The sequence below is a fragment of the Jaculus jaculus genome, chromosome 2 (assembly GCF_020740685.1).
Source record: "Jaculus jaculus isolate mJacJac1 chromosome 2, mJacJac1.mat.Y.cur, whole genome shotgun sequence".
Taxonomy (NCBI): domain Eukaryota; kingdom Metazoa; phylum Chordata; class Mammalia; order Rodentia; family Dipodidae; genus Jaculus; species Jaculus jaculus.
In genome coordinates this window covers 144,608,065-144,620,728 of record NC_059103.1, presented here as the reverse complement: position 1 = coordinate 144,620,728, position 12,664 = coordinate 144,608,065, and the positions used below count along the sequence as shown (strand labels likewise).

General features: G+C 41.7%; 2 protein-coding genes across 2 annotated transcripts in view; both read right to left on the bottom strand.

Moving 5' to 3' along the window:
- Positions 1-1,182: 1,182 nt before the first annotated feature.
- LOC101601335 (NEDD4 family-interacting protein 2-like) lies at positions 1,183-3,978 on the bottom strand. The gene is given in 3 exon segments (XM_045143547.1): positions 1,183-1,948; positions 1,950-2,119; positions 3,952-3,978. Coding segments are annotated over 3 exon segments (585 nt in total). The 3' UTR covers positions 1,183-1,560.
- Positions 3,979-6,545: 2,567 nt separating this feature from the next.
- The window catches only part of Ly96 (lymphocyte antigen 96), a 32,314-nt gene continuing 26,195 nt past the window's right edge, over positions 6,546-12,664 (bottom strand). The window contains exons 4-5 of the mRNA XM_045144318.1: positions 8,940-8,992; positions 6,546-6,646 (exon numbers count right to left, since the gene is read on the bottom strand). Coding sequence (XP_045000253.1) covers positions 6,548-6,646; positions 8,940-8,992 — 152 coding nt within the window. The 3' untranslated portion in view covers positions 6,546-6,547. The remainder of the gene's footprint in view (positions 6,647-8,939; positions 8,993-12,664) is intronic.

The window sequence follows — 12,664 nt, the reverse complement described above, 5'->3', positions numbered from 1 at the left end:
TGACCTGGAAATCACTATGTAATCTCAGGGTGGCCTCAAACTCACGGCGATCCTCCTACCTCTGCCTCCCGAGTGCTAGAATTAAAGGCGTGCACCACCAATCCCAGCTCCTTGTTTGTTTTTTTGAGGTAGGATGTCCCTCATGCCCAAACTGACCTGGACCTCTCTTTGTGGTCTCAGGCTATCCTTGAACTCACAGGGATCTTCCTACCTTTGCCACCCAAATGCTGGGATTAAAGGTGTGTACCACCACACCTGGCAATACCTTGTTATGTTGTTTGGACAATTTTCTTTTTCTTTTTTTTTTTTTTTTTTTTGCTATTAACAGGACAAGATTTTATTTGCTAAGCTGAACACATTAAACATTTAAGAAAAATTATTACAGTGATATTGAAAGATACCTTTATTGGCTTTGTAAAAGCCAAATGTAAATGAGAATATCTTATTTGAAAAAATTAATTTTTAAATTGCCTTAGATGAAATAAATACAGTATCTAATACAATCTCTTCCTGAAAGACTCTCTAAGATAAATAATCATAAAAAAAATCAAGCTTCTCATTTGAAAACTCTTAAAATCAGTAGCCCCTTAATTTTTTTTCTTATCAAAGACATTTGGTATACCTACATTGGCTTAAAGTTCATCCTAAATCATTCTATCTTTAACACTCAATGAATCTATATATATGCGTTTAGTTTACTTAATTTAAAATTAAGGAACGTGTATCTAGACACAATTTCTAAGAAGACAATGTCAAAAGGAACTTATGCATGGTTATTTACAGAGCTTTCCTAAATAATATTACACTCTAAAATCTGACAAATTCTTTCCCACAATCAGCACTGGTTTTAATAAACTTTATATATAACAAAGAATATTTCATGTATAGAATTACTAGATGGGGGGCTGGAGAGATGGCTTAGCGGTTAAGCGCTTGCCTGTAAAGCCTAAGGACCCCGGTTCGAGGCTCGGTTCCCCAGGTCCCACGTTAGCCAGATGCACAAGGGGGCGCACGCATCTGGAGTTCGTCTGCAGTGGCTGGAGGCCCTGGCGCGCCCATTCTCTCTCTCTCCCTCTGTCTTTCTATGTCTGCCGCTCTCAAATAAATAAATAAAAAATGAACAAAAAAAAAATTAAAAAAAAAAGAATTACTAGATGAATCAAAGAGCCAAAAACTAAAGGATTTGACAAGATTAATAGTGTAATTTTATTATACGAATGGTAGAGTCAGAAGCATTTACATGCTGGAAGACTATTCACCACTCCACCCTTTCAACTCTATCAAACACTGATTAACCAAACATGACTGTACTTTACTGCTCCAATTTGACAGTTTCTTTCAAGAATATGCAAATGTGCAAAACAAATAAAATACTAATAATTAAGGACTTAACAGAAATGGCTTTTAAGGTTAAACCACCCTGACACTTAATTTTGTAGCTCCACCTTTTACTAATTTTTCTTCCGTTATTAATAGTCTTCTATCCTAAAGTTGTCGATTTACAGATGATGTGGAAATTTCACATTGGTATAAGAAAGGAATGTTGGGTTGATGCAGTCTCTATAGTAAGTAGAAATATCTTATTCTATGAGCTGCTGCCATACTTTCAGACATGTTTCTGATTTTGAGATAATTAACAAATCCTCTGAGGAAAAGGAGCAGGCCAAGTACAAGAAATATCCACCACAGCCAATACTGTCCATTGAAATATCCAGCAAAATAATCAGAAAACCTGATGATAAGGATCCACTTGATCAATGAAAGGCCAAATCCACAGATGGCGCCATACTGTCCAGCGATGGTATTGGTGATGCAGAAGGATAAGCAAAACCCAAGCCAGTTGAAGATAAACGCCATGAAAAATGCCAACATAAACATGCCATCATTGCCCACTCTACGCTGGTCTGCATCACTGAAGTCATCTCTTGGTGGACACTCTTCCTCCTGATTCTGAAGTTGTAGGGACTTCCACAGTAATGCTACTGTAAGGTGGCGGGGACGGGTCAGTTTCAGGTGCTGGTGCTGAAGGCGCCGCCTGCACTGAACCTGGTGCTACACTGGAGGAAGACGGCTGCTCTCCAGCAGATGGCTCTGAGTTGTCCTCTTCATTATGAAGAGGCTCAAGGGGAAGCTCCACGATGGCAGGGGAAAACGATGGCATAAGCAGAGGGTGGACATCACCCCCTGGCCAACATAAGGTAGACCACAGCAACAGAAGGGTGTGCCCTGGACAATTTAATACACATAATATATTATGATCACATCCATCCCCCATATCATCCTCTCCCACTGAACCTTCTTCCCAAAATCCTCTTCCTACTTTTGTGATTTGTTGCTATTTTGTGATCCAGTGGGTTAAGTTAGGGTTACTTGTAAAGAACATGAGATAGAAATCAGCTAGTATCTTGGATAACTTGACCCTCAAAGTGAACAGCTTTCTGTTTGGCTAAATTCAGGAGGCTCTGACTCTCTCAATTCCTGTATCACTTGCATTGATGAAGAATCAGAGATGTATATTGCCTGAAAGGAAAATATATTTTACCCCTTATCTTTCTTTCTTCCCTAAATAATTAAGATTACACCAGAATTACCCACCCTCCTTATAGATGATATCTTTCCTGAAGAATCAAGATTCCTGGGAAGTTTCCCAGAAACATAACCCCTTACCTCAAAGCCTGGTGCAAGAACCTGGTATTTTCCTTCTTTAGTGGAATTCCCCTTCCCATGAGAACCCCAATCAGAGCCACTGGGTGAGTTCTGCTTATCTCTAGAGACATCAGGAGTCTTACCCGTAAGTTCTATATTAAAAGCTTCATAAATGTCAACCTCCTATGGTCTGTGAAATTCCTTTGTCAAATTCATGAGACAAAATCTCAGAGGCTACTAATTCAGTGGAAGTTTTGTATGACCATGAGTGTCTGGCACCCTGCTTCTGAGTTACTACCCACCCAGAACTGAGAAAGACTCCAACTCTCCCAACTCCTCTGTCACTCGCACTGATGAAAAAGCGGAGCTATACACTGGTAAGGTGCATAAGTGGACATATTGTGTTTACTGTACATTTTGTTTTCATTCTATATTGTGATGTCCATCTCCCAAAGTAACTGGCTATGGAATGAACAGTGAAACAGGGAGAAAAATAAATCGGCTAGGCAGTTTAGGGTAGCAAAGTCCCAACAGGTTTTTGTCTGTTTTTTCTTCTCTTTTGGCTAAAATCAGGAAATATCCTTGAGCCTGTTAAGGAGGATCTGCTTTTTCCTTATCTCTTTCTCCATAAAAAATCCCCTTTTTCAGAAACCAAACATGAGGACATGACAAAGAATGCAAGGACTGGACACCCCAGCATGGGACCTAGACTGACCAGCTCATCCCCCATTCAGTAAAGCCTTACCAACTCCAAGGCAGTAATTTCAATGGTATCCCATTGCTAGGGATCCCTTCTGCTATACAAAGCTATTATATTTCCTTCTCTTACACTATACAATAAGATTTTTCTAAATCTCACCCTCTATGGTACATGGAGTTCATCAAATTCACTAGACAAGAATCTGGAGGCCACTGGCTGTGCAGAAATGAAGGGAAGTTTAGGGAGTGTCCAGCACCCCAACGCCTGAGTTTAAAAGCCTACCCAAGAGCCAAGAAAGGCTCCCCCACTCTCAAAGACACTCCAAATTCCCATACCAGCATGAGTAAGGCTTGGAAGTTATTTACTGGAGTGTCGAAGGAGACTCAGGAGGAGCTAGCTTCTTGCAGACAGTTTCAGTTAGGGACAGGAGCCCAAAGAGAACCAGAAGATGCCACCACTCCTTGGCAGGAATGGACTCGTGTCTGATCCAGTTTCATGCACAACAGCTGCAGGCTCCCTGCTCAACCGCAGTCTAGCACACCACTAGGTGGGCTGGTCTTTGGCGTCAGCCCTTTGACTACAAACCAATCAGGCCTTCCCCTTACATCCCTGCGACTGACAAAAGAACGCATTTTCAAGGGACTGTAAATGCTTGTCTGCTGCCCTCTCCCCTCTCTGCCCTGTGAGCTCTGTCTGGACATGTAAGTCTGGCTTTCCCCTATCCAGACTGGCTAGGTACGGGAGAGCAATTTTCTGCTTACCTCTGTTTAATGCTTTGGGGTAACTGCTCACTTTAGTTACATGTATGATTTTCCACCGATCTCTGAGTATGCAATGTGTGTATTTCCTTTACTCTCTAGCACATGGGTATTTCCTCTAAACTCTGTACCTTCTACCTGTGTAATTTCTCTAAACTCAGGGTAGCCATGGGTGCAACTCTCTTTACTACCCATTTCTCATCTGAATTTCCTGTCTCTGCTTTGGTACTTTCCCTCTGCTCTTCTTCCTTAAAGCCCTCACCACGTACGTGCTCTCTTAACTTTTTCCATGGGAAGCTCAGAGCAGATGCTGTGCCTCCCACACAAGTGTGTCTTTCTTCTAAATCTCCCAACATCAGCTCTTGGGTCCTATCATCCACGTGCTTGTGAGTCTGCTCCAGCCCTTTCCCCAATTTCCCTTAAATACACCCCTCAATTTGTGATTTCTCCTTAAATAAACTCAAAACTTCATAACTTACCCTTCTTGAGTGGAGCCAATTTTATCAATTCTTTGTTAAAATAAGGACCCAAAATTGGGTTTTATAAGTTTGGGAGGCCCCTCCTGAACCCCCAAATCCTGCATCAATATGAGCCACTCACTAAAGGCAACAACACTAAGGAACATGACTCCCCTGAGAGGAAATTAGTCAGGTAGCTTTATTTTCAAGCAGCCAGTCAAGAGAGGACCCAAAGAGGGAACCAAAGACATGTCACATCACCTGTTCTGCTGAAGCATCCGATCCAGTCTCATCCAATCAGCTTTCTCTCGTCTCCAACTCAGGTGTGCTGACCTCTTCCTGAGCCAGCCTACTGAGCCCAGACAAATTAGCTCTCAGACTCACCTGAGTCTGAAGAGAAGACCAACCACACTCAGGTTATAAATAGATGCTTACCACATGAGCAGGCCTCTTTTTGGCTCTTCACCTGTCCTGAACTTCCAGGTCACAGCTCTGGTAAAGCCCCTTGTCTCAGCTGGGCTGTGCTGAGATGGGGAGGAGAAGACAATATTCCCACATGGGCTCTGTACTGGCTCCTGCCTTCCACATGGCAGGAGCTCTCTGCATTTCCTCCCCTTTCCTTCTCTTAATCTAATAAAGTCTCTCTAATCTCTAAGTCTTACTTGCTGGTCTATGGATTTTAATTCTTCAAATCCATAAAACAAGGATCGAGGGATGCCCTAAACTTACTGGTGCATTGGCAAGGAACCCCAACACTCCCGTTATACCCCTTCCCCAGCAATCATTAGTTGCCAACAACTCTTCTGCGAGGAGTGGGGTCTCTCATCCATGATGAAATGTTGATGGGTTCAGTCTTGAGTAGGAAACTACCGCCACTGTGATTGCATAAGTGCAATGGCCATTTCATGTCCAGAAGACAGCATTCCACAACACTCTTCCCCATCCTCTGGCTCTTACATTCTTTCTTCCACCTCTTCACAATGTTCCTTCATCCTACATTGTAAGTCCTCGTGGAAGACAGTATACACTTTGGCTGTATAACGTAAAGAAATCAAGCTGGAACTGAGCTGGAAGCTTCCTCCCTGCTAACCAGCTTTCACAGTGCCAGATGGTGCTATACAGGCTGCTGGAGAAAAGTCATTACAGCCAGGGGCAGTAATTAAAGGCACACCTTTAATCCCAGCACTCAGGAGGAAGAGGTAGGAGGTTTGTAGTGAGTTTGAAGGCACTGAGACTACATAGTGAATTCCAGGTCAGCCTAGACTACAGTGAGATTCTACCTCAAAATGTCAAACTGCCTTTTAAATATTCTAAATATTTATGCTTATACTCATAGATTAGTGCTGCTCTCATCCTCAAAGAAGTTTCTTTTTGCAGTGCTAAGAGGTTAATGCAGAGACACATAGCTGAGTGAAGTGCTCAGAATAAGTGATCATTATGTGCTCAGCCTTAAAGGAAGCATTAGATAACCTCCACCAAGAACAATACTTTTTGTTCTTAGTTTTTTGAGGTAGGGTCTCACTGTAGCTCAGGCTGACCTATACTATGTGGTCTCAGGGTGGCCTCAAACTCACGGCAATCCTCCTTCCTCTGCCTCCCAAATGCTGGGATTAAAGACATGTGCCATCACGCCTGGCTCCAAAAGCAATACTTTTAACCTGTAATCTCAGCACCTCATAAACTAAGGCCGAAGGATCAGTATAGTCTGAGGACAGTCTGGGTTTACAGAGTGAAATCCTGACTCAAAAATAAAACAAAGAAGCTGGGCGTGGTGGTGCATGCCTTTAATCCCAGCACCCAGGAGGCAGAGGTAGGAGGATCACCATGAGTTCAAGGCTGCCCTGAGACTACAGAGTGAATTCCAGGTCAGCCTGGGCTATAGTGAAATCCCACCTTGAAAAATCAAAAAATCAAAAATAAAATAAAACAAAGAGGAGAAAGAGAAAAGAATAACACTTCAAAAATGAAAATATAATCGATTTATTCTAATTGAAATTAGGGCGGTAAACAATGGTAAAGTTCAAACAAAATAGCTTTTCTTCAATATCCCCTGCAATGGCTTCTGCAATACATCTGTATTGACCCTAAAATGAGGAATAGGAAATAGAATACAAAGCATTAACTACTACCATTTTAAAGGCATTCACAGGAACTTTTCTTACCAGTAGAATATGATTTAAATTAAAATAAGCATTGAATGGTTACTTTCTTGTGGGTGGATCAAATACAGGGCCTCATATATATAGCAGGCAAGAACTATACACCAAGCCTAATTACCATTTATTACTTTTCCCATGAGAGGAAATTGAGGCTTTTGTTTGTTTGTTTTGTTTGTTTGTCTTTTGGGTGTTGTTGTTGTTGTTGTTGTTGTTGTTGCTGCTGTTGTTTCCAGGTAGGGTCTCACTCTAGCCCAGGCTGACCTAGAATTCACTCTATAGTCTCAGGGTGGCCTTGAACTCACAGTGATCCTCCTACCTCTGCCTCCCAAGTGCCAGAATTAAGGCATGGCCACCATGCCAGTCTGTGGTAGGAAACTTTACATGCCTTTAAAATGAGTCCATGCGTTTCCCAATTATAAGATAGGAATTTTAATGATTTCTTAACAATAACATCCAAAGTTTTTGAATAATTCATTAAATTGAATAACTTATTTATGAGACAGTCAGAAAGAGACAGAGAATAGGTGGGTCAGGGTCTCCAGTTACTGCAAAAGAAGTCCAGATGCATGCACCACCTTGTGCATCTGGCTTACATGGGTACTGGGAAATCAAATCTGGATCTTTAGACATTGCAGGCAAGTACCTCTTCAAGCACCTTAACCACTAAGTCCTTTTAAAAATATTTGTATTTATTTGCGAATAGAGAGAGAGGTAGTGAGAAGAGAAATGTAGAGAATGGGCATGCCAGGGCCTCCATCTGCTACAAATTCCAGATGCATGCACTACTTTATGCATCTGGCTTTATGTATGTACTGGGGAATCAAACCAAGGTCATTAAGCTTTGCAGGCAAGCACCTTAACTGCTGAGCCTTCTCTCTAGCCCAAGTTTTTAAATATTATATATTTTATGGAAAAATAACTAAGATGGGTTTTGCGGGGTGTTTTTGTGAGTGGAGAGAAAGAATGGGTCTACCAGGGTCTTTTGCATCTAGCTTTCACATGGGTACTGGGGAACTGAACCCAGGCAGGCAAACTTTGCAAGCAAGCACCTATAACCACTGATCCATCTCCCTCAGCCTAAAATTTATTTTCATAGTCTCCATAAGCCAAGCACAGTAGCACTTGCCTTTAGTTTCAGCACATGTAAGGCTACAAACTGAGTTCCAGGTCAGCCAGGGCTAGAGTAAGATCCTGTGTAAGACCTTGCCTCAAAAATAAAGCAAAGTAAAGCTGGGTGTGGTGGTGCATGCCTTTAATCCCCAACACTAAGGAGGCAGGGATAGGAATAGTCACGACACAGGGTATGGCGGCAAATGCCTGTAATCCCAGGGAGGCTGAGACAGGAGTATTGCTATGAGTTCAAAACCAGCCTGGACTACAAAGTAAGACCCTTTCTCAAAATAATAATAATAGCATACTGGTACTCATCCAGACCGTAGTTATTTTTACAAAGGCTCATCTATCCAAGCTAAATGCCCTCACCCCAAACAAAAGTCTTAAAATAAGCCTATAGTGGCTAGGGAGATGGCTCAGAGGTTAAAGGCTTGCAAAACCTGCCAGGCCAGGTTTAATTCCCCAGTACTTACATAAAGCCAGATGCACAAAGTGGTGATATATTTGGAGTTCACAGCAGCAAGAGGCCCTGACATGTCCATATACTCTTTCTCTCTTTTACTACTCACAAACAAATAAGTAAAAACACTTAAAAAAAAAATCAAGGCAGGTATGGTAGTACATGCATTTAATCCCAGTACTTAGACTGATTTAGAAGGATTGCTGTGAGGTCAAGACCAGCCTGAGCTAGATCCTGCCTCGAAATAAATAAATAATTTATTTATTGTGTGATTTTTATTCTAAACAATTTGTATCATGTATTTAACATATACGTAAATATTTATAATGTTGTACATGCCCAGTGCTTTCATATGAAGACTACGAATAGATTAATGATGAACTTTGTTATTACTTTTAGTTATGTATGTTAAAGGGAAACAATGAAATGAAAAAGAGCTGCCTCATGGGCATTTTTCTCATATTTTACAGGAGGAAGAAATATGAAAATACCTAAAACTCAGAAAATATGAAAATACCTAAAACTCAGACTCTGAAACATCTTAATTTAAATATCTATTTTTAGTAGTCATGAATTGCTTGTTTCAAATTCATAACATGTTATTGCAAAAAGTTAAGAACATACAAAATAAACCTTGAACAATACCTTAGGAAATCGTATTCCCTTGAAGGAAAATGATATTGATGTATTCACAGTCTCTGAAAACAACATACAAGATACAAACATTATTTGTAAACATCAGTAGGTACTTGCTTTCTTTGGTAATATGAAGTGTACTTTCATGAAGTACACTTACTATGGGCAGAAGCAGTTCCAAGCAAAACTAGAGAAAGGAGGAATACTGTATGCTAGTTACTATACTCCTATAGTATCCTCAGCTCCCTCATCCTACACACGCATGCATGCACGCACTCTCTCCCTGTACCACCCATATCTCATCCTTTTCAAGGCCCATTGGTCTCAGCAATGAATGAATGAAACTTTCCATCACATCAGACTGTGTATGTGTATATGTTCAACTTCTGCACCTTTAGTTGGATATACTAATCTTTCTAAAAGCTTTGTTTTTTATTTGTTTCTTATTTATTTATTTGCGAGAGAGAAAGAGGGAGAGAGAGAATGGGCACACCAGGGCCTGTAGCTACTGCAAATGAACACCAGATTCATGGGCCACCAGCTGCATCAGGCTTAAGTACTGTGGAATCAAACATGGGTCCTGCCAGGCATGGTGGTGCAAGCATTTAATCCCAGCACTCAGGAGGCAGAGGTAGGAGGACCGCCGAGAGTTCGAGGCCACCCTGAGACTCTATAGTGAATTCCAAGTCAGCCTGGGCTAGAGTGAGACCCTACCTCGAAAAACCAAATAATAATAAAAGTAGTAGTAGTAATAACAGGGCTAAGGAGATGGTTTAGTGGTTAAGCAATTGCCTGTGAAGCCTAAGGACCCCAGTTCAAGGCTCGATTTCCCAGTACCCATGTAATCCAGATGCACAAGGTGGCGCATGCATCTGGAGTTTGTTTGCAGTAGCTGGTGTGCCCATTCTCTCTCTCTCTCTCTCTCCCTCTCTCTCTTTCACTTGCTCGCTCTCACTCTCACTCTTGCTCTCAAATAAGTAAAAATGAAACAAAATTAAAATAATAATAATTGAATGTCAATCCAGTTTTATGTGGATGGCTGGGCAATTGAATCTGGGCTGGTGTTGCAGTCAGGTTCGTATTGCTGGTAGAAATCACCCAACCTGGAGAGATGGCTTAGTGGTTAAGGCACTTGTCTGCAAAGCCTAAGGACCCAGGTTCAATTCCCCAGGACCTACATAAGACCTGGAGTGCCGATTTTCTCTCTCTCTATCCCTGAAAATAAATAAAAATTTTATAAAGGGCTGGAGAGATTGCTCAGTGGTTAAAGGCACTTGATTGTAAAACTGACAGCCTGGGTTCAATTCTCTAGTACCCACATAAAGCCAGATGCACAAAGTGGTGCATATGTATGGAGTTTGTTTGCGTTGGAAGGAGGTCCTGGCAGGCCCATATTCTCTGTCCCTCTTGCAAATAAATAAATAAAAATATTTTTTTTAGAGCTGGGCATGGTGGTACACACCTTTAATCCCAGAATTCAGAAGGCTGAGGTTAAGAGGAGTGCCATGAGTTTGAGGCCAGCCTGAGACTACATAGTGAATTCCAGGACAGCCTGGGCCAGAGTGAGACCCTACATCAATAAAGAACAACAACAAAAAATTTTTAAAGAGGGACTGGAGAGATTGCTCAGTGGTTAAGGTACTTGCCTATAAAGCCTAATGACATGGGTTTGATTCCCCAGTACCCACATAGAGCCAGATGCACAGTGAGGCATGCGTCTGGAGTTCTTTTGCAGTAACTGGAGGGCCTAGCGTGCCAATATTCTCTCTCTCTTTCTTCTATAATTTTCTCTCTCTGCTTGCAAATAAATTAAATAAATAAATTTAAAGTTTTTAAAAAAAAGAAAAGAAAAAGGAGCCAGGGATGGTGGTGCGCGTCTTTAATCCCAGCACTTGGGAGGTAAAGGTAGGAAGATTACCATGAGTTTGAGGCCACCCTGAGACTACATAGTGAATTCCATGTCAGCCTGGGCTAGAAGGAGACACTGTCTTGAAAATCCAAAAGAAAAAGAAAATCCTGCTATGTGCCAGGGACTGAAGAAACCATGGTTAATACAAAACTGTCCCTTCCTCCAAAGAGCTAATTTATTGGGAATGCAGGCATGTAAAGAAACTATTCCGAATACAATATGAATTGGGAAAGGACAAAAATAGTGTAGAATTTTGGTAAGACAGATGGTTCTGCGGCCAGAACTGCCTAGGTTTGAATCTCATTTCCTCTCCAATCTGAAATGTGACCTTGATCAAGTGACTTCAGTTCTCAATGAAATAGTGGCAGGTAATATTACTATCTTGTAGAATCATAATTGTGAGGCCTACATGAGTTCATGCATGTTAGGTGTTAGGTACTCAGAGGAACACCTGGGACTCAGCATTAAACATCTTAACATTAAAAACTTGGGCCAGGTGTGGTGGCAGATGCTTGTAATCCCAACACTTGGGAGATGGAAGCAGGAGGATCCAGAACTTGAGCCAGTCTGGGCTACAGGAAACCCTGTCTCAAAACAACAACAAAAATAGGTAAGTGCTTGAGGTTTGGGGAAAGGGGTACTTACTTTGGTTCTGGGATTGGACCTAGAGCCTCACACATGCTAAGCATGCATTAGTTCTACCACTGTGATATACCCTAACCCCTAAATGTTATTTATTATAACAGTAATATTATTCTTCCTTCCAACTCTTCCCATAGCATCTTGTCAATTATAATCCTATGACATTGTTATCCTAGTAACATCGTATCTATATATTTCTATATAATGATAAGAATTGTAAAATCTATATCATCTACTGGTTTCCTTGAGAACACTTATCACACATCATTCTTCACTTTTTTGTTTGTTTGCTTGTTTGGGTTTTTTTTTGTTTTGGTTTGGTTTTGGTTTTGGTTTTCAAGGTAGGGTCTCACTCTAGTCCAGGCTGACACGGAATTCCCTATGTAGTCTCAGGGTGGTCTCAAACTCACAGCGATCCATCTACCTCTGCCTCCAGAGTTCTGGGATTAAAGGTGTGTGCCACCACACCCCACTCCACTTTGTTTAAAAGAAATTTTTTTTTAATTTATTGAGAGAAAGAATGAATGAGTATGGGTATGCCAGGGCCTTCTGACACTGCAGATGAACGCCGCATGAGCCATTTAATGCTTTATGTGGGTACCCCCAACCACTGAGCCATCTCCCCAGCCCTCATTCTTCGCTTTCATCTCCTTATTGTCTATCACCAATTTTAAACACAAACAGCACAGGGCTTAACTCTGATGCAGTCATTGAAATTACATAAGCTGCATTTCACAGTTCATCCCCAGAGGATGTCTTGAGAAATCCAGAAGAAATGAATACAAGCCAGACTCTGGAAGATGGGCAGGAAGTAGAGAAGGCCCCAGCCACAGAACAGCCTATAGGAACTCTCTCAGCAGGGACCAGAGCAAGTTCAGAAGCTCATGGGCCTGCAGGGAGCACTCCACAACTCCAGTCTTTTTCATCTCTGAGTCCTGGGGACTCAGCTTGAAGCCTCTGAGAGCTTTGAAGAAACTGGAGGAAAGCTGGGTCAGGCTAGGGAAAGGAGCCCAGACGCCCTTCTTGAGTTCTCTATTCGTCCAAAAGGTGTCCACGTAGCTTACTTGTGGTCCTGGTCCAGCTCTCAAGCCTCAGATGATATTAGAGGTGGAGATGCACCCTCCCCCACACACAAGATGTGCGGAAGAACTGGGGAGATGACTCAGTGGCTAAGGACTTGTCA